The 22,433-nt window shown below is 45.8% G+C and overlaps 1 protein-coding gene across 2 annotated transcripts in view; it reads left to right on the top strand.

Annotated features, from left to right (window-relative positions):
- Positions 1–22,433, top strand: part of LOC138958423 (uncharacterized) — a 45,878-nt gene that overhangs the window by 3,245 nt on the left and 20,200 nt on the right. Inside the window, exons 2-5 of one of the 2 annotated variants that reach the window (XM_070329565.1) lie at positions 2,272–2,398; positions 19,018–19,107; positions 19,732–19,830; positions 20,127–20,225. In XM_070329565.1, coding sequence (XP_070185666.1) covers positions 2,369–2,398; positions 19,018–19,107; positions 19,732–19,830; positions 20,127–20,225 — 318 coding nt within the window. In that variant the 5' untranslated portion in view covers positions 2,272–2,368. Of the gene's footprint in view, positions 1–2,146; positions 2,399–19,017; positions 19,108–19,731; positions 19,831–20,126; positions 20,226–22,433 lie in introns of those variants that run through there. The other variant, XM_070329564.1, reaches the window with a different exon arrangement.

The raw sequence follows: 22,433 nt of genomic DNA, 5'->3' as shown, positions 1-22,433 counted from the left end.
GTGCCCGAGAGACTGGCGCGGCTCAGAGCTGGCAGGACCTCACCCGTACACTTTTTCTTTTTTCATTTTCTCAATTAGAGCACATTTGTTTAAGAGCGATGGGTACTTATTCCTGAATCCTCCCTGTCTTTTTACAATAGAAATGATATAGATCTATAGATTTACATGATCAGTTATGTCGAAATGTTGATGGGTGGTTATTCTCCCTGTCTTTAGCAATTGGCATTTTACCTGTCATTTCAATTAATCAGCTTCTGTGTTCACGAAATCATATGCTACTTCAGATATAATTTTGTTTAGATAGTTTTCTGTTCACTGAAGACTTCCGTTAACTCTTCTTTTTGAGGCAGGTAACACCTGGGCAGTTGTGTTTGGAGGGGGAGGGGGATGAGCAGGATGAAAAGTTATATTCGTTTATTTTAAGTCTTCACGCTCTGTTTCTGAATTCGCAAACATATTATTTTGTTTTTCGTTTAATTCGACATGCACATAATTTAGTTGTCATTAAATGATTAATCTGTTCAAAGTTCCTTGTACAAAGTGACAGAAATGATACTGAGAGTAAAATGCACATACAGTGCTCAACATTATCTTCATATTCGACCCAATGAAGCCGTACTACATTTATGTTGTAAGTATGTTGATCAGGGTTCACTCTGTTTCACGTCTATCAATGTTGATGTCAGTTGTGCTAGGCGTAATAAATAAATTAAAGGTAAATATACAAATTAACAGTGCATGTATGATAGTGTGCATTAAAGACCAAGAGACATCACTGCATGTTGTCACCATGGGACACACTTTCTGAACATGAAATGTGTTTGTGACTTAAATTGCTGGACTGGTGGAAGCACGCTAGATTTCTCATGTAATTTATATACATAAGCAGGGTAAAAAGGTCATGGGTCATTTGACCAGGTCAATAATAATCTGCTGGGACGTTGTTGAAGGAGCAAAATGCCATGTGGGTTAGGGGGCCCAGGGGCACCCCCCCCCCACCCCCTCCGATTTTGTTTTGTGGTGAATATGTTTGTAAGTACACAGGGAGGTATATCTGTCCGACTGCTGTTGTGGGTTTTTTCCCCACTCAATCCAAGTCATCCCGCTCGAGGCTCTTTCTAGACCGCGTGTGTGTGTGTGTGTGTGTGTGTGTGTGTGTGTGGTGTGTGTGTTCGTGCGTGCGTGCGTGTGTGTGTGTGTGTGTGTGGTGTGTGTGTTTGTGTGTGCGTGCGTGTATGTGTGTGTTTGCGTAGCTAGCATGTTTGCATGTATGTGTGCGTGCTTGTTTGTGTGTGTGTGTGTTGTGTATTTGTGTGTGTGTGTGTGTGTGTGTGTGTGTGTGTGTGTGTGTGTGTGTGTGTGTGTGTGTGTTGTGTATTTGTGTGAGAGAAAGAGGGAATTAGATAGAGAGACAGAGAGGAAGACAGACAGAGATATACAGACAGACAGACAGACAGACAGAAGGAAGACGGGGTGCGTGATACCGAGCTCAAGCATTTGGAAAATACATTCACAAAGTAGGAAACTAGCAACAACATTTCAACAGGTAGGCCTATATCATAACAGAGAAGGCGCATGCTGTATAAGCCAGCTAAGAAAAGAAATGTGAACGAAGAATAACACATTTTCTCACCAAAGAAGAGAAGGAAAATGCAATTACAGGAGATTCTTGTTCTCATTTGAGGTAAGCTGCAGCATTTTTTCACTACTTCTGTCAAAATGGTGTTGATGGCTTCCAGACGAAAGTAAGGCGGTGACGTCATATTAAGTAGTCGTCATAAATGACGTCATACGAATATTTTTTTGTCCACTGTAGCAGAAACAGAAAGTAGGAATGCAGCAATAAGGTGTTTTTCATCAGTTTTCACCAGATTCTCTCTCTCTCTCTCTCTCTCTCTCTCTCTCTCTCTCTCTCTCTCTCTCTCTCTCTCTCTCGTCTTCATGAGGTTCCTAATCTCTCTCTTTCTCTGGATGGCCCTTCCTAATAAGCTCTCTCTCTCTCTCTCTCTCTCTCTCTCTCTCTCTCTCTCTCTCTCTCTCTTCGTGGACACGATGTAAACGCGTTATTATGTGGTGTGTGTGTGTGTGTGTGTGTGTGTGTGTGTGTGTGTGTGTGTGTGTGTGTGTGTGTGTGTGCGTGCGTTTGTGTGTGCGTCTGTGTTTTTTCTTTTTTCATGATTATGTAAGTGAGAGTGTGTTTGTTTACAAGTCAGTTCGAGCACGACATTATATGATTAACAACTGTCGCAATGATATAATGGTGTCTTTCAGGTGTTTAGCGCCTACTGATCCGAACCTGAATACTTCAGTGTCCAGATCTTACCTGCATTTACCTGGATCTTACCTGCATTTACCTGGATCTGTCACCATGGCGGGGGAGATGTGGGCTCTCGCAGGGGTAAGCATGATAAGATGTTATTTCAATCATGTTCAGTACACTAGGAATAGTGCTTGGGTTGAGTACATTCAATATATCATTCAAACACAACAAAATACAAAGTGCTCACCAAACTTCATACACACACACACAGTGACACTTCAGACATAAGTGGGTTCAAGTGCTAGTCTTTCGGATGAGACGAAAAACCGAGGTCCCTTCGTGTACACTACATTGGGGTGTGCACGTTAAAGATCCCACGATTGACAAAAGGGTCTTTCCTGGCAAAATTGACATAGATAAAAATGTCCACCAAAATACCCGTGTGACTTGGAATAATAGGCCGTGAAAAGTAGGATATGCGCCGAAATGGCTGCGATCTGCTGGCCGATGTGAATGCGTGATGTATTGTGTAAAAAAAATTCCATCTCACACGGCATAAATAAATCCCTGCGCCTTGAATATGTGCGCGATATAAATTGCAGAAAATAAAAAAATAAAAAAATAAAAATAAATCCCTGCGCTTAGAACTGTACCCACGGAATACGCGCGATATAAGCCTCATATTGATTGATTGATTGATTCAGAGCTACATTAGTAGAGATTGTATCGAGCCAAAAGCATTTTTCTCAACCCCTCCGCAACACCTGTTTAGACAGCGAAAATCTGTAAAACTGCTGAATAAGGTCTTAACACTTTCTACCCCACCTATGTTGACCAAGTTTGTTTTTAGCCGAGACCAGCTGTGCTGCAGCAGGTCACTCATAATTGTAGTAACTGTGTAGTAACTGTGTATCAACACGCTGGAATGCAGGCGTTAGATGGACGTTACAGGAAGCGACTGAAGCTAACAGTCTGAGCGGATATATCCGCACCGGGTCAGATAGAGCCATATAAGTGGGTACGGATATATCCGTACCTGGGAGACAATGAGTTAAAAGAGATAGGTAAAATTACAGATGTATCTATATATATATACGACTTGTGTCTGTGTGTGTGTCTGTGTGTCTGTGTGTGTGTCTGTGTATTTGTGTATTCGCCATGCACGGCCAAAGTTCTCGATGGATCTGCTTCAAATTTGGTGGGCTTATTCAGAGAGACCCCGGACACAACCTCATCGATGAGATATTTCAACACGTGCTCTCAGCGCGCAGCGCTGAACCGATTTTGGTTCCACCTCAGCTATTTTGGTTCCACCTCAGCTACCCGGGCCCCCATACCGACACACCATAGCCTCTACACCACATCACAACGCCAAAGTTCTCGGTGGATCTTTTTCAAATTTGGACACCGTATTCAGCTACACCCCGGACACAATATCATCGATGAGATATTTCAACACGTGCTCTCAGCGCGCAGCGCTGAACTGATTTTGGTTTTTGTGTTCATTTCACCATTATAAGTAACTCTTCCTTATCTTCTCCAGTGTTTGGCGTTTATCTCCCTTCCTTCGTGTGGCTTTCCCGTTCAGTTGTAAGTTACTATTACTATTTTTAGAATGTCACTGCGCTGTCCACTGCGCTGTCCACAACGCTTCCCTTGCACCCGTAAGTTGTTCTTACTGTCAAAGTGAAAAGGTCGAATCAATTTATAGCCACGCGAAAAATACACTCTCACCTATCTCTATATATTTATAGATACAGATATGCATATATATATACGGCTTCTCTGTGTGTGTGTGTGTTTGTGTGTGTGTGTGGGCAAAAACCTGTGTATTGTAGAGTTCTGTTTGTGATGTGGTCTAGCGGCTTTTGTCTGTCTGTATGTCATGTCGTGTTCTGTCACGTGCATGTCATGTCACACTCAGCACGAGTAATTCACTGCAGTTGCTGGCCCGTAGAGTGCGTTCTTTCACAAGCAAACATGCTGATTACATAGCGACTGCTTTAACGCACCTCGAGCTTACATAGCCAAGTCAGTGCTCAAATAGCGATTTTCTCCCGAATTCCTGAGGGTAAAGGGGGACAATCACATTTTCGTTGTGTCTTAAACACACGACACAGCTCCCTCTGCTCTTGGCGTGGGTCCAGAAAGGGGGCTAGCTGCCCTTGGTGGCGTTCCCACTCGCCCTGCAGGAGTCCTCGTGTTTCTCGGGAGAGAAGTGAAAGTCGCTAGAGGGGTGAGCTTCAGCTCACTCTTTGTCTAGGGACGCTTTTGTTACCCTGCTTTTATCCTGCCTTTTTAACCCTGAGCTGTTTGGCTTGTTTTTTCTTGGTGACCGTACCGTACCTTGTAAGTGATGAGCCAAGTTGCTAAACACAAACTGCCAAACACCACCTTTGCTGATAGGCGGGAAACGTTCATCTGGGTAGATAACTACCTTCCAACGGACACCACTGCTCTGAGGGAGCAAGATTGGTCCCTTAATATGGACCAAACAGCAAGCGGTTCTGACCGCGCCCCAGATATTCCCATGGAATCACTGAATGAGACTGACCGGGCCAGCCGGACTGGTCAGTCCCCAAAATCCAAACAGCTTAATAAAGCAATCACCAATGAGAAAACCAGCATATCTTCTCCTTTCAAGAGAAAGAGATTGCGGGAGGACGACCCTGAGGGGGGGCAGAGCTCTCCGGAATCTCTTCTCTTCCGGGATAGCCCCCCACGCTCTCAGATTACTGATCATTTTGAGGAAGACTTCACCGAAGTCAATCGTAAGAAGCCCAAAAAGAAAAAGAAGCAAAAGGTCCTCTGCGAGGGTCCCCCTCTTCAGGGAAACACAGGTATTTCCCATGCAACATCTGCCCGGGGGGTCGACACCTCCCAACCCCTAACTGAATCACAAGAAAACCAGACAACTCAACAGCCACTACCACCTGCCAATACACACACACACACAAAACAAAGACCCCGAAGAAAACTTCTTTACCAACCCAAGCAACCTCCTCCCTCCTTCTTAGAGTTCCCCGTGGTGGTGCAGGACCTGAAGGAGGGCCCTGCAACATTGCAGGGACTCGGCCTCAGGAGGAAAAAAACTTTTGACCTTGCCATCGGCGAGGTCAAAGAAATACGCATGCTGGCAGCTGGGAGCGTCCTGGTAGGGTGCTCCTCAGCATCACAACAAAACAAGCTATTGAGGCTGGACTCGATCGGTGGCATCAAAGTGAAATGCCACCGTCCGGAGGTAACAACCGAAGGTGTCATTAAACGCATACCCACAATACATTCAGGAACAGACCTGTCTGAGATGGCAGTGGGCGTGCGCGTCCGGATGGAGGATGGGAGTCTTGTAGAAAAGGGCCCCTCCTCGGTTCGATCTTTTCGCCGTCTTCTCCTTAGGGATGGGAAACCGTCTCAGGCGGTCCGTGTCACGTTTACAACGGCAATTCTTCCAGACAGCGTCGTTCTGGAGAGTGAGGTGTACGGCGTCGAACCCTACACTCCTCCAGTGCGGCGCTGTACGAAGTGCCAGAGACTATCGCACCTAAAACAACAATGCAAATCAAAAGTGCAGATCTGCCCCCGATGTGGCTCCAAGGGCCACGACGGAGCGACGTGCACCAAGGCCAAACATTGCGTAAACTGCAAGGGCGAGCATTCCGCCGCTTATCTTGGATGCCCGGAAATGAGACTGAGGCTGCAGGCCAATAAGATCAGGTCGGCAGCATACATACCATATTCTGAGGCCCTGGATCGGGCGCGGCGCGAGCTCGCCAAACAACAAAATAAAACAGCGACTGCCCCAGCGGAAATGAGGGACTCCTTCTGGCGTCCCCCTCCGCAACCGATCCGGCGGACCTCAACCCCCCGGTCCGGGTACTCTTTGGCTGTCCAGAGACCCCCCCTGGGTGGGCAAGTAAATAAAATACAAGAAATCAAAAACAAAATGACCGAACATGACAATACACACCTTCCAGTTCATGCGGACAGTTCTGCTGCAACCGCGAAGCACCAAACAACTTCGCAAAATCCAAATCCTGGCCCCCAGGCGCCCTGTAAGTCTCAGACGGCTCGGGCAGAGGCGCCGCTTCATGGGACCCCCGGGTTAAAGGCCTCCCTCCTACGCAAAGCCCAGAACAGGAAGGAGGACTCGAAAGAAGAGCAGCTCTTCGAGAGGTTGATGGGGAGAATGGAGGAGGGATTGGCCCAGAGATTCAGAGAATACAAACTTAAAACTGAACAGGAAATAAAGCAGCAGATGAGGGAGGAGCAGGAGAAGGCAGAGCTTGAGCTAGCCGACGCTGCACTAGATAAGCTAAAAACAGGAGAGCAATATGCAAATTTAAATGAACAACAAAGAGGCCTTCAAGGTTTCATCGAGCAGTGCCTCGGCTTCATGGTTAAGGCCAGACAGATGCAGAGTCCTCTCGACCTGATCGACTCCCTCTCAGCTACATACACACAACTCTCCAACACCAAGGTTGAACGCTTCATTCCGGGCGGCGCCACTCTGGCGCTGGGCGCTCTTGCTGGTGCCAAGCAGTTGTCCGTGACGGATATGAAAGCTGTTAAAACCACTTTTTAACCTATTTTAAATCTGCCCTTTAACTTACCTTCTTTGTGCGTGTTAAAATGGCTGAACAAGGTGAAAGCGGTCACGGATTTATCATATTACAGTGGAACTGTCGCTCTATCAACTCTAACTTCTCTCAGCTATATAATTATATATCAAATCACTCTGCTGACATCTTAGTTATCCAGTCAGTCAAGAGAAAACGCTCCCTACTGCCTTCTATAGATGGTTTTGACTTCCCTCCCATAGTAGAGCAAAAGGGCTCAGGGCAACTCATTCAAACAGCTATTTATCTAAAGTCTTCCTTAAATTACAAACCCTTTGCACCTCTCATCCCTAGTTCAGAAAATCTCAGTACATGTGCTGTTGAAATCGAAATAAAAGGATCCAAAAACCTCAACATAGTTAACATATATTACCCCCACGGGTGTAATAAAAAAGGAACTACCGACTGGCTAAAATCCCTGGATCATAGCAGGGCACACTGGTGCGTGATGGGTGATTTTAATAATCACCACCCTCTGTGGGACTCTGCTAACCCTAGATACAAACATGCCAATAGCAACCTTGCTGACGTCATTTTGGAAACTGACTTTTGTATACTAAACGATGGCTCGGCAACCAGACTTCCAGACAGAGCTGACCATTCCCCATCAGCAATCGATCTCTCCCTTTGCTCAAATGCCATAGTCACTGACATCGACTGGAACGTTTTCCCGGACGCCCTCGGCTCCGATCACTTACCCATTGTTCTTACCTTCCGCCACTTCGCCCCTAATCGCAATAACTCGGAGGTCAGAAAAAAGTACAATTACAAACAGGCAAATTGGGACAGCTTCCGTGCGGAGCTCGAGGGTGTCAGGGAGGAAACTCTCCTTACGGATGACATCGAAGCCTCTTACAATAACATACGTCAATGTATACTCACTGCTGCCAATAATCACATTCCGCTTAAATCAGTAAATCCTAACTGTAAGGCCAAAAGGAATGAGTGGTGGAATGCAGACTGTGATGAAGCCTTGGCAAACAAGCGATATCACATTAGGACATATCTCAGGCACTGCTCAGACGCTAACTTCACGAATATGAAGTCAGCTGAAATACAATTTAACCAGATCACCGCTGAGGCTAAACTTCAAAACTGGGAAAACTTTGTCCACAAAGAAACTAAAGATTACAAAGACTGTGGCAAAATCTGGAAGAAAATCCGCAGATTTAAATGTAGATACAGAACTAAAGAAAAGCCACTACTATCGGGTGATAAAATGACCACAACTGACTCTGAAAAGGCAAACCTATTAGCAGATACCTTTGCCAAAAATAGTCAATCAAAATCCCTAGATACTGAACGACTCAATTATAGGTTAGATCAGGAGAAGGGTTTCACATACCCCCCAGATGACAACCAGTTGCCTATAAACTGCATGTTTAAGGCAAAAGAAGTCCAAAACGCCATCTCTTCTGTGAAAGACCCAAAAAAATCCACAGGTTTAGACCCAATATCATATCACATGATAAAACATCTACCACCTAACTTTGTTAAGTTGCTCACTCAGTTTTTCAATCTATGCTGGTTAAAGGATACTATCCCCGCAGCGTGGTCAGACTCACAAGTAGTAGCAGTATTGAAGAGCGGAAAACCGGGCAATCTACCTGGCAGTTACCGCCCCATATCACTAACCCCCCACCTCAGCAAGATCTTTGAGCGTGTGGTGAACCAGAGGCTGGAGTTCCACCTCAATAAACACAATATCATTCCTACATGCCAGGCAGGTTTTAGGCAAGGTCGTTCGTGTGCGGACCACATTGTGCACGTCACTGAAAAAATCAAAAAGACCTTGGCACATAGTAATAATTCTCTTCTTGGAACCTTCTTTGATATTAAATCTGCGTACGACAGCGTCTGGCATGCTCGTCTACTCCTAAAACTCGGCAGAATCGGTGTCTCTGGCCACATGTACCAATTCATCAAAAACTTCATCAGCAATCGCAAGATGTCTGTCCGAGTGGGCTCTTCGGTGTCCGAAACCCATGCGCTGGACATGGGGGTTCCCCAGGGCAGTATCATCGCGCCAAACTTATTCAGCATCATGCTCTATGACATTACTTCTGTTAAGGTTGACGGTGCCAGTGTACTTCTGTATGCGGACGACCTCGCCTTAATAGACACTAATAGACCACGCCATAACAGAGTTACCAACACTGTTGACTTATCTTCTTACCAAACTAAAATCGACAACCTCTGTCAATATATGTACACCAACGGCTTCCAACTAGCCTCAAATAAAACAGTCTTTCTTGTTGTCTCCCGTAGACAACTGTACAGGAACTGCAGTATAAAGATAGGTTGTGATATTATCAAACCGAGCTCAGAAGTTAAGTTCCTCGGCGTTATCATCGATACCCGACTTAACTGGACCAGTCATATCGAACATCTGATCAATAAGGCCAACAAGGATCTTTATATCATACGCTACCTGGCGTCCCAATCCTGGGCCAGAGGACGTAAGTGTGTCACAGAGGTAGTGCGGGCATTAATTCGCTCCCGCCTCCTTTACGGGTGCGAAGCTTATTTCGCGACGCGCCCGGCGCTCATGAAAAAACTGGCTATTATAGAGTGCAGGGCGCTCAAAATAGCTCTGGGACTCTCCCAACAAGCGAGTAAGAGTCGAGTCTACAGCGAGTGTGGGTGGCTGCCCCTTGTGGATGAGATAAAACTCCGTTCAGCTCAGTATGCTGTCAGAGCCCACGCGGTAGAGAACTCTGCCTGCGAGGTCCTGACTGACTTTTTTCCTCAGCACCAAAATTATGAGGCCAACACCAAACATAGCACTCAACTCTTGGCCAAAACGCTACCCTTATCCGACACAGTAAACCGCATTCTAGCCGATAGCGGGGTGAAGGTCAGTGAGCTGGCCAGGGTCCCCCCGCCCTCCTACCCGCCTTGGCTTGAGGAAACCCCTACTATCATATACGACAGTGAAGATAATACTACCAAAAAAGATAACCCCGTCTACCTGGCTACTGTTACAAAAGAAACCCTAAACTACAAATTCTCGGAGCATTTAAAAGTCTTTACTGACGGATCCAAATTTGCAGACGGCAGCGTTGGCTGCGCCTTTGTGATCCCAGATCTCAAAATCTCAAGGAAATATACTCTTAATAAAGACATCTCCATATTCTCAGCCGAGCTATTTGCCTTGCTCATGGCATGCACTTTTATAAATGACCTCCCAGTCACACCGCGTGCGGTAGTTTTCTGCTCTGACTCGCGCTCTTCATTACAAGCTCTGCATCGAAACACATCAAATCGGGCAGAGCTACAAAGAGAAATCCTCTTTATATGTCACCAGTTAATCTCATCCGGCACATCCGTATCATTTCTCTGGGTCCCCTCTCACGTAGGGGTCCGGGGAAATGAACTGGCGGATGTCGCTGCCAAAGAAGCGGCAGAATCTAGCCCAGCTAACACTAACATCGGCTACTCAGTAACCGAGTTCTACAGTAAAATCCGTAAACTCATTCGAAGTCAGTACGTAACATCTCTGTCCTATCAACCCATTGATATGAACGATCTACACCCCGATCTCCCAACAAACCTCCTCACTATCTTCAGACGCCTCCGTGCCGGCGGCTGCCGCTTCCATATCTTTAACAAGTCCTGCCATTGTGGAGAACCCTATTCATTTCAACACATTTTCGCTCCATGCGCTACAAATAGAATTACCTTTAAAACCTTATATGACCATATGCAGCTCCATGGTCTGAGTCCCCAGGATTATTTGCGCAGTAGCAGTTCTCTAGGCTGGTCACACAGCTTGCTGCTGTGCCGACTGGTCAGGGACTCGGACATGGGGCTGTGGGTATAACTAAGCCCAGATTATCACATCAGCGTGTTTCAGTTTGAGGTCGAGTGGCTCCCGCCATCCCTCCTGATTCCAGCGACTACCCTCTAGACAACATATCCTCACCCAAGGCCCACTAGTCGCCAAACTGTACATATTGTTTTTATTACCACGGCCTTCGTGGCTTACATTTTAATCCTTTTATTTGTAAAAAGTTTTGAGATTTATTGTTCGTGTTCCTCTTACTTGCTCATCTATTTGGTTTTATTGGTGATCCTGAAAGGTTCCACTTTTTAACTCGATTTGAATTAAAAAAAAAATCATTTTACAAACCCGTTATTCAAGATATAGAATACAGACTTATAATTCTTACCAAGAAACATCTTAACTACTTTTCATTTTAACAAATTCCACAGAGCATTATCAACTCAACCCCACCCCCTGCCCTCCTCTCCTTATTTTTTGTTTCTTTCTTTCCTCTTTTTGAAAGCGGACAAACACTCAAGTCCTTAATGGCTCAAAACCGTAGGACTTTTAATATTAATTTTAACTGTCTGTTCAGACTCAGCACGAGTAATTCACTGCAGTTGCTGGCCCGTAGAGTGCGTCTTTCACAAGCAGACATGCTGATTACATAGCGACTGCTTTAACGCACCTCGAGCTTACATAGCCAAGTCAGTGCTCAAATAGCGATTTTCTCCCGAATTCCTGAGGGTAAAGGGGGACAATCACATTTTCGTTGTGTCTTAAACACACGACACAGCTCCCTCTGCTCTTGGCGTGGGTCCAGAAAGGGGGCTAGCTGCCCTTGGTGGCGTTCCCACTCGCCCTGCAGGAGTCCTCGTGTTTCTCGGGAGAGAAGTGAAAGTCGCTAGAGGGGTGAGCTTCAGCTCACTCTTTGTCTAGGGACGCTTTTGTTACCCTGCTTTTATCCTGCCTTTTTAACCCTGAGCTGTTTGGCTTGTTTTTTCTTGGTGACCGTACCGTACCTTGTAAGTGATGAGCCAAGTTGCTAAACACAAACTGCCAAACACCACCTTTGCTGATAGGCGGGAAACGTTCATCTGGGTAGATAACTACCTTCCAACGGACACCACTGCTCTGAGGGAGCAAGATTGGTCCCTTAATATGGACCAAACAGCAAGCGGTTCTGACCGCGCCCCAGATATTCCCATGGAATCACTGAATGAGACTGACCGGGCCAGCCGGACTGGTCAGTCCCCAAAATCCAAACAGCTTAATAAAGCAATCACCAATGAGAAAACCAGCATATCTTCTCCTTTCAAGAGAAAGAGATTGCGGGAGGACGACCCTGAGGGGGGGCAGAGCTCTCCGGAATCTCTTCTCTTCCGGGATAGCCCCCCACGCTCTCAGATTACTGATCATTTTGAGGAAGACTTCACCGAAGTCAATCGTAAGAAGCCCAAAAAGAAAAAGAAGCAAAAGGTCCTCTGCGAGGGTCCCCCTCTTCAGGGAAACACAGGTATTTCCCATGCAACATCTGCCCGGGGGGTCGACACCTCCCAACCCCTAACTGAATCACAAGAAAACCAGACAACTCAACAGCCACTACCACCTGCCAATACACACACACACACAAAACAAAGACCCCGAAGAAAACTTCTTTACCAACCCAAGCAACCTCCTCCCTCCTTCTTAGAGTTCCCCGTGGTGGTGCAGGACCTGAAGGAGGGCCCTGCAACATTGCAGGGACTCGGCCTCAGGAGGAAAAAAACTTTTGACCTTGCCATCGGCGAGGTCAAAGAAATACGCATGCTGGCAGCTGGGAGCGTCCTGGTAGGGTGCTCCTCAGCATCACAACAAAACAAGCTATTGAGGCTGGACTCGATCGGCGGCATCAAAGTGAAATGCCACCGTCCGGAGGTAACAACCGAAGGTGTCATTAAACGCATACCCACAATACATTCAGGAACAGACCTGTCTGAGATGGCAGTGAGCGTGCGCGTCCGGATGGAGGATGGGAGTCTTGTAGAAAAGGGCCCCTCCTCGGTTCGATCTTTTCGCCGTCTTCTCCTTAGGGATGGGAAACCGTCTCAGGCGGTCCGTGTCACGTTTACAACGGCAATTCTTCCAGACAGCGTCGTTCTGGAGAGTGAGGTGTACGGCGTCGAACCCTACACTCCTCCAGTGCGGCGCTGTACGAAGTGCCAGAGACTATCGCACCTAAAACAACAATGCAAATCAAAAGTGCAGATCTGCCCCCGATGTGGCTCCAAGGGCCACGACGGAGCGACGTGCACCAAGGCCAAACATTGCGTAAACTGCAAGGGCGAGCATTCCGCCGCTTATCTTGGATGCCCGGAAATGAGACTGAGGTTGCAGGCCAATAAGATCAGGTCGGCAGCATACATACCATATTCTGAGGCCCTGGATCGGGCGCGGCGCGAGCTCGCCAAACAACAAAATAAAACAGCGACTGCCCCAGCGGAAATGAGGGACTCCTTCTGGCGTCCCCCTCCGCAACCGATCCGGCGGACCTCAACCCCCCGGTCCGGGTACTCTTTGGCTGTCCAGAGACCCCCCCTGGGTGGGCAAGTAAATAAAATACAAGAAATCAAAAACAAAATGACCGAACATGACAATACACTCCTTCCAGTTCATGCGGACAGTTCTGCTGCAACCGCGAAGCACCAAACAACTTCGCAAAATCCAAATCCTGGCCCCCAGGCGCCCTGTAAGTCCCAGACGGCTCGGGCAGAGGCGCCGCTTCATGGGACCCCCGGGTTAAAGGCCTCCCTCCTACGCAAAGCCCAGAACAGGAAGGAGGACTCGAAAGAAGAGCAGCTCTTCGAGAGGTTGATGGGGAGAATGGAGGAGGGATTGGCCCAGAGATTCAGAGAATACAAACTTAAAACTGAACAGGAAATAAAGCAGCAGATGAGGGAGGAGCAGGAGAAGGCAGAGCTTGAGCTAGCCGACGCTGCACTAGATAAGCTAAAAACAGGAGAGCAATATGCAAATTTAAATGAACAACAAAGAGGCCTTCAAGGTTTCATCGAGCAGTGCCTCGGCTTCATGGTTAAGGCCAGACAGATGCAGAGTCCTCTCGACCTGATCGACTCCCTCTCAGCTACATACACACAACTCTCCAACACCAAGGTTGAACGCTTCATTCCGGGCGGCGCCACTCTGGCGCTGGGCGCCCTTGCTGGTGCCAAGCAGTTGTCCGTGACGGATATGAAAGCTGTCAAAACCACTTTTTAACCTATTTTAAATCTGCCCTTTAACTTACCTTCTTTGTGCGTGTTAAAATGGCTGAACAAAGTGAAAGCGGTCACGGATTTATCATATTACAGTGGAACTGTCGCTCTATCAACTCTAACTTCTCTCAGCTATATAATTATATATCAAATCACTCTGCTGACATCTTAGTTATCCAGTCAGTCAAGAGAAAACGCTCCCTACTGCCTTCTATAGATGGTTTTGACTTCCCTCCCATAGTAGAGCAAAAGGGCTCAGGGCAACTCATTCAAACAGCTATTTATCTAAAGTCTTCCTTAAATTACAAACCCTTTGCACCTCTCATCCCTAGTTCAGAAAATCTCAGTACATGTGCTGTTGAAATCGAAATAAAAGGATCCAAAAACCTCAACATAGTTAACATATATTACCCCCACGGGTGTAATAAAAAAGGAACTACCGACTGGCTAAAATCCCTGGATCATGGCAGGGCACACTGGTGCGTGATGGGTGATTTTAATAATCACCACCCTCTGTGGGACTCTGCTAACCCTAGATACAAACATGCCAATAGCAACCTTGCTGACGTCATTTTGGAAACTGACTTTTGTATACTAAACGATGGCTCGGCAACCAGACTTCCAGACAGAGCTGACCATTCCCCGTCAGCAATCGATCTCTCCCTTTGCTCAAATGCCATAGTCACTGACATCGACTGGAACGTTTTCCCGGACGCCCTCGGCTCCGATCACTTACCCATTGTTCTTACCTTCCGCCACTTCGCCCCTAATCGCAATAACTCGGAGGTCAGAAAAAAGTACAATTACAAACAGGCAAATTGGGACAGCTTCCGTGCGGAGCTCGAGGGTGTCAGGGAGGAAACTCTCCTTACGGATGACATCGAAGCCTCTTACAATAACATACGTCAATGTATACTCACTGCTGCCAATAATCACATTCCGCTTAAATCAGTAAATCCTAACTGTAAGGCCAAAAGGAATGAGTGGTGGAATGCAGACTGTGATGAAGCCTTGGCAAACAAGCGATATCACATTAGGACATATCTCAGGCACTGCTCAGACGCTAACTTCACGAATATGAAGTCAGCTGAAATACAATTTAACCAGATCACCGCTGAGGCTAAACTTCAAAACTGGGAAAACTTTGTCCACAAAGAAACTAAAGATTACAAAGACTGTGGCAAAATCTGGAAGAAAATCCGCAGATTTAAATGTAGATACAGAACTAAAGAAAAGCCACTATTATCGGGTGATAAAATGACCACAACTGACTCTGAAAAGGCAAACCTATTAGCAGATACCTTTGCCAAAAATAGTCAATCAAAATCCCTAGATACTGAACGACTCAATTATAGGTTAGATCAGGAGAAGGGTTTCACATACCCCCCAGATGACAACCAGTTGCCTATAAACTGCATGTTTAAGGCAAAAGAAGTCCAAAACGCCATCTCTTCTGTGAAAGACCCAAAAAAATCCACAGGTTTAGACCCAATATCATATCACATGATAAAACATCTACCACCTAACTTTGTTAAGTTGCTCACTCAGTTTTTCAACCTATGCTGGTTAAAGGATACTATCCCCGCAGCGTGGTCAGACTCACAAGTAGTAGCAGTATTGAAGAGCGGAAAACCGGGCAATCTACCTGGCAGTTACCGCCCCATATCACTAACCCCCCACCTCAGCAAGATCTTTGAGCGTGTGGTGAACCAGAGGCTGGAGTTCCACCTCAATAAACACAATATCATTCCTACATGCCAGGCAGGTTTTAGGCAAGGTCGTTCGTGTGCGGACCACATTGTGCACGTCACTGAAAAAATCAAAAAGACCTTGGCACATAGTAATAATTCTCTTCTTGGAACCTTCTTTGATATTAAATCTGCGTACGACAGCGTCTGGCATGCTCGTCTACTCCTAAAACTCGGCAGAATCGGTGTCTCTGGCCACATGTACCAATTCATCAAAAACTTCATCAGCAATCGCAAGATGTCTGTCCGAGTGGGCTCTTCGGTGTCCGAAACCCATGCGCTGGACATGGGGGTTCCCCAGGGCAGTATCATCGCGCCAAACTTATTCAGCATCATGCTCTATGACATTACTTCTGTTAGGGTTGACGGTGCCAGTGTACTTCTGTATGCGGACGACCTCGCCTTAATAGACACTAATAGACCACGCCATAACAGAGTTACCAACACTGTTGACTTATCTTCTTACCAAACTAAAATCGACAACCTCTGTCAATATATGTACACCAACGGCTTCCAACGTCTTTCTTGTTGTCTCCCGTAGACAACTGTACAGGAACTGCAGTATAAAGATAGGTTGTGATATTATCAAACCGAGCTCAGAAGTTAAGTTCCTCGGCGTTATCATCGATACCCGACTTAACTGGACCAGTCATATCGAACATCTGATCAATAAGGCCAACAAGGATCTTTATATCATACGCTACCTGGCGTCCCAATCCTGGGCCAGAGGACGTAAGTGTGTCACAGAGGTAGTGCGGGCATTAATTCGCTCCCGCCTCCTTTACGGGTGCGAAGCTTATTTCGCGACGCGCCCGGCGCTCATGAAAAAACTGGCTATTATAGAGTGCAGGGCGCTCAAAATAGCTCTGGGACTCTCCCAACAAGCGAGTAAGAGTCGAGTCTACAGCGAGTGTGGGTGGCTGCCCCTTGTGGATGAGATAAAACTCCGTTCAGCTCAGTATGCTGTCAGAGCCCACGCGGTAGAGAACTCTGCCTGCGAGGTCCTGACTGACTTTTTTCCTCAGCACCAAAATTATGAGGCCAACACCAAACATAGCACTCAACTCTTGGCCAAAACGCTACCCTTATCCGACACAGTAAACCGCATTCTAGCCGATAGCGGGGTGAAGGTCAGTGAGCTGGCCAGGGTCCCCCCGCCCTCCTACCCGCCTTGGCTTGAGGAAACCCCTACTATCATATACGACAGTGAAGATAATACTACCAAAAAAGATAACCCCGTCTACCTAGCTACTGTTACAAAAGAAACCCTAAACTACAAATTCTCGGAGCATTTAAAAGTCTTTACTGACGGATCCAAATTTGAAGACGGCAGCGTTGGCTGCGCCTTTGTGATCCCAGATCTCAAAATCTCAAGGAAATACACTCTTAATAAAGACATCTCCATATTCTCAGCCGAGCTATTTGCCTTGCTCATGGCATGCACTTTTATAAATGACCTCCCAGTCACACCGCGTGCGGTAGTTTTCTGCTCTGACTCGCGCTCTTCATTACAAGCTCTGCATCGAAACACATCAAATCGGGCAGAGCTACAAAGAGAAATCCTCTTTATATGTCACCAGTTAATCTCATCCGGCACATCCGTATCATTTCTCTGGGTCCCCTCTCACGTAGGGGTCCGGGGAAATGAACTGGCGGATGTCGCTGCCAAAGAAGCGGCAGAATATAGCCCAGCTAACACTAACATCGGCTACTCAGTAACCGAGTTCTACAGTAAAATCCGTAAACTCATTCGAAGTCAGTACGTAACATCTCTGTCCTATCAACCCATTGATATGAACGATCTACACCCCGATCTCCCAACAAACCTCCTCACTATCTTCAGACGCCTCCGTGCCGGCGGCTGCCGCTTCCATATCTTTAACAAGTCCTGCCATTGTGGAGAACCCTATTCATTTCAACACATTTTCGCTCCATGCGCTACAAATAGAATTACCTTTAAAACCTTATATGACCATATGCAGCTCCATGGTCTGAGTCCCCAGGATTATCTGCGCAGTAGCAGTTCTCTAGGCTGGTCACACAGCTTGCTGCTGTGCCGACTGGTCAGGGACTCGGACATGGGACTGTGGGTATAACTAAGCCCAGATTATCACATCAGCGTGTTTCAGTTTGAGGTCGAGTGGCTCCCGCCATCCCTCCTGATTCCAGCGACTACCTTCTAGACAACATATCCTCACCCAAGGCCCACTAGTCGCCAAACTGTACATATTGTTTTTATTACCACGGCCTTCGTGGCTTACATCTTAATCCTTTTATTTGTAAAAAGTTTTGAGATTTATTGTTCGTGTTCCTCTTACTTGCTCATCTATTTGGTTTTATTGGTGATCCTGAAAGGTTCCACTTTTTAACTCGATTTGAATTAAAATATTACAAGCCCGTTATTCAAGATATAGAATACAGACTTATAATTCTTACCAAGAAACATCTTAACTACTTTTCATTTTAACAAATTCCACAGAGCATTATCAACTCAACCCCACCCCCTGCCCTCCTCTCCTTATTTTTTGTTTCTTTCTTTCCTCTTTTTGAAAGCGGACAAACACTCAAGTCCTTAATGGCTCAAAACCGTAGGACTTTTAATATTAATTTTAACTAACTAACTGTCTGTATGTTCTGGCATGTGAGAAGCCACAGCAGATAATATAGGGCTAAGAAATAAGCTCTAAAATTCTCAATCCCGTTTGACAGGACTTCGCCTTCAAAGGTGATTGTGGTGAACCGCAACGCTGTCTGTCTCTGTCTCGCGCCCTTCACCCCAAATTCCCGTTTCTGAGTTACTATTTTTAGAATGTCACTGCGCTGTCCAGAACGCTTCCCTTGCACCCGTAAGTTGTTCTTACTGTCAAAGTGAAAAGGTCGAATCAATTTATGGCCACGCGAAAAATACACTCTCACCTATCTCTATATATTTATAGATATAGATATACATATATATATATACGGCTTCTCTGTGTGTGTGTTTGTGTGTGTGTGTGTGGGCAAAAACCTGTGGATTGTAGAGTTCTGTTTGTGATGGGGTCTAGCGGCGTTTGTCTGTCTGTATGTTCTGGCATTTGAGAAGCCACAACAGATAATATAGGGCTAAGAAATAAGCTCTAAAATTCTCAATCCCGTTTGACAGGACTTCGCCTGCAAAGGTGATTGTGATGAACCGCCACGCTGTCTGTCTCTGTCTCGCGATTCACCCCGGCGAAGCCGGGTATTCCTCTAGTTACATCATAAATGAACAGATAATCTGAACAAAATAGGTGCAGTCTAAAATCCAGGGTTCTTAAAAGCAGGGTTCAGCTGTACACAGAACCTTTAGTGTACACACATTTCGTACATTTTGTAAACTACATCTTTTTTTCAGACCAGGATAGGCCTCGCCATCAAGCGTGGCTCTATTACAGCGCTGCAGGATTCTCTATCAGCAGGCGAAAACGTTACCTTTCAAGACAGAGTAAGTCTGCGTGTGTGGGGGAATCAGTGTGTGTGTGTGTGTGTGTTTGTGTGTGTTTGTGTGTGTGTGTGTGTGTGTGTGTGTGTGTGTGTGTATGTGTGTGTGTGTGTGTGTGTGTATTTTGGTTGGTTAGTTGGTTTGTTATTATTTTGTATTGTCTCTACAGCTGATATTGATATTCATCGAGACCTATGCTAGTTTGTTTCTTTTCTTAGTTCACATAGCAAACTCCATGCTCCAAAACTATCACTGTAAAAAAGAAGGTTCTAAAACTTCATAACTTTCATATTTGTTTCTTCAAATCTGTTAAAATATGCTGATCTCCATTAAAAAGGGAAAAGTCTTTGTGTGCACTCTTGTCGCACCATTCATGTGGTGATTTTTGTCCGTATGATTAATTGTTTTATGTAGGTTGTACATTTAATTGTTCTATTTTGTATATATGGTCTTTTGTAAAGGGTCTAGAGCCATAGGTTAGGCACTTAAAATGTCCAGTTATTATTATTATTATTATTATCATTATTATTATTATCATTATTATTATTATTATTATTATTATTATTATTATTATTATTATTATTACAGCTATACGAGAATTAATTGTGATATGTTTTCTTCTGCCAGAAAGGGAACACATACCTTCATTATGTCTGCACCATGTACCGACCCTATATCTTCAATATTCTGGCGGCGTCTGGCATCAACATTAACGCCCAGAACAGGGTACGTTGTGTTTTCTCTTGTTGTTCTTTTTGTTGGTATTGATTTGGCATAACATCCAGAACAACGAACCTGTGTGTGTGTGTGTGTGTGTGTGTGTGTGTGTGTGTGTGTGTGTGTGTGTGTGTGTGTGTGTGTGTGTGTGTGTGTGTGTGTGTGCGTGTGTGTGTGTTTGTGTGTGTGTGTGTGTGCATGTGTGCGTGCATGCGTGTTTGAGTGTGCGAGTGCGTGTGTTCTGCTAGTATTCTTTTTCCTCTTGCTTGGGGAATCGTATCTTAGAAAATGTCTTGTTATTGCAGCACGGGAATACTGCCCTTCACGTCACAGCTTTACACAAAGAGTGTGGCCATGTCAGCGATCTCATGGCCTATGGTATCGACCCATTCATCAAGAACAGGGCGAGTTTGGCACATACATACACACACACACACACACACACACACACACACACACACACACACACACACACACACAAACACACTCACACACACACACACACACACGCACACACACACACATACACTGACAGCCACATACACACACACACACACTGACACACACACACTGACACACACACACACACACTAAAACATGCAGTCAAAATCTGAATGGTCTCAACGGGAGGCAATCAGCTTGTTGCAAGTAAAAGGGCAATTTACAGCAGTTGTTTCCCTTTGTAGAACATTCTTGGTTCTTGGCGAGTCGTTAGTAGGCAGCGACGGAGTTGACATTGAGTGAAGTAGTGATGGTTCGGGGCTACTGCACTGTATGGATTCGTTCTATTTCCGTTGGTGTTTGCGTACACTTGTCCAGGAATGAGCTTCTATATATATATATACGACTAGTGTCTGTGTGTCTGTGTGTCTGTGTGTCTGTGTGTCTGTGTATCTGTCTGTGCGCGATGCACGGCCAAAGTTCTCGATGGATCTGCTTCAAATTTGGTGGGCATATTCAGGTAGACCCGGGACACGACACAACCTGGTCGATATTTCAACACGTGCTCTCAGCGCGCAGCGCGGAACCGATTTTGGTTCCAACTCAGCTATTTTGGTTCCACCTCAGCTACCCGGGCCCCCATACCGACACACCATAGCCGCTACACCACATCACAACGCCAAAGTTCTCGGTGGATCTTTTTCAAATTTGGACACCGTATTCAGCTACACCCCGGACACAATATCATCGATGAGATATTTCAACACGTGCTCTCAGCGCGCAGCGCTGAACTGATTTTCGTTTTTGTGTTCATTTCACCATTATAAGTAACTCTTCCTTATCTTCTCCAGTGTTTGGCGTTTATCTCCCTTCCTTCGTGTGGCTTTCCCGTTCAGTTCTAAGTTACTATTACTATTTTTAGAATGTCACTGCGCTGTCCACTGCGCTGTCCACAACGCTTCCCTTGCACCCGTAAGTTGTTCTTACTGTCAAAGTGAAAAGGTCGAATCAATTTATAGCCACGCGAAAAATACACTCTCACCTATCTCTATATATTTATAGATACAGATATGCATATATATATACGGCTTCTCTGTGTGTGTGGGTGTTTGTGTGTGTGTGTGTGGGCAAAAACCTGTGGATTGTAGAGTTCTGTTTGTGATGGGGTCTAGCGGCTTTTGTCTGTCTGTATGTTCTGGCATTTGAGAAGCCACAACAGATAATATAGGGCTAAGAAATAAGCTCTAAAATTCTCAATCCCGTTTGACAGGACTTCGCCTTCAAAGGTGATTGTGGTGAACCGCCACCCTGTCTGTCTCTGTCTCGCGCCGTTCACCCCAAATTCCCGTTTCTGAGTAACTATTTTTAGAATGTCACTGCGCTGTCCAGAACGCTTCCCTTGCACCCGTAAGTTGTTCTTACTGTCAAAGTGAAAAGGTCGAATCAATTTATAGCCACGCGAAAAATACACTCTCACCTATCTCTATATATTTATAGATATAGATATACATATATATATATATATATATACGGCTTCTCTGTGTGTGTGTTTGTGTGTGTGTGTGTGGGCAAAAACCTGTGGATTGTAGAGTTCTGTTTGTGATGGGGGTCTAGCGGCTTTTGTCTGTCTGTATGTTCTGGCATTTGAGAAGCCACAACAGATAATATAGGGCTAAGAAATAAGCTCTAAAATTCCCAATCCCGTTTGACAGGACTTCGCCTGCAGAGGTGATTGTGATGAACCCCCACGCTGTCTGTCTCTGTCTCGCGATTCACCCCGGCGAAGCCGGGTATTCCTCTAGTAAATAATATACGACTAGTGTATGTGTGTCTGTGTGTCTGTCCGCGATGCACGGCCAAAGTTCTCGATGGATCTGCTTCAAATTTGGTGGGCTTATTCAGAGAGACCCCGGACACAATCGGGTCGATGAGAATTTTCAACACGTGCTCTCAGCGCGCAGCGCTGAACCGATTTTGGTTTTTCTCTGGATCCATTTCCAGTAACTCTTCCTTATCTTCTCTAGTGTTTTCAGCGGTTACCTCCCTTCGTGTGGCGTCAATCCATATTCCCGTTTCTATGTTTAGAAGGTCACTGTCGACAACGCTCAATCCATATTCCCGTTATACTATTTTTAGAAGGTCACTACTCTTCTCCAGTGTTTTGCGCGTTT

The sequence above is a fragment of the Littorina saxatilis genome, linkage group LG2 (genome assembly GCF_037325665.1).
Source record: "Littorina saxatilis isolate snail1 linkage group LG2, US_GU_Lsax_2.0, whole genome shotgun sequence".
Classification (NCBI taxonomy): Eukaryota; Metazoa; Mollusca; class Gastropoda; order Littorinimorpha; family Littorinidae; genus Littorina; species Littorina saxatilis.
The sequence above is the reverse complement of the archived record's forward strand: the minus strand, read 5'-3'. Positions and strand labels throughout refer to the sequence as shown.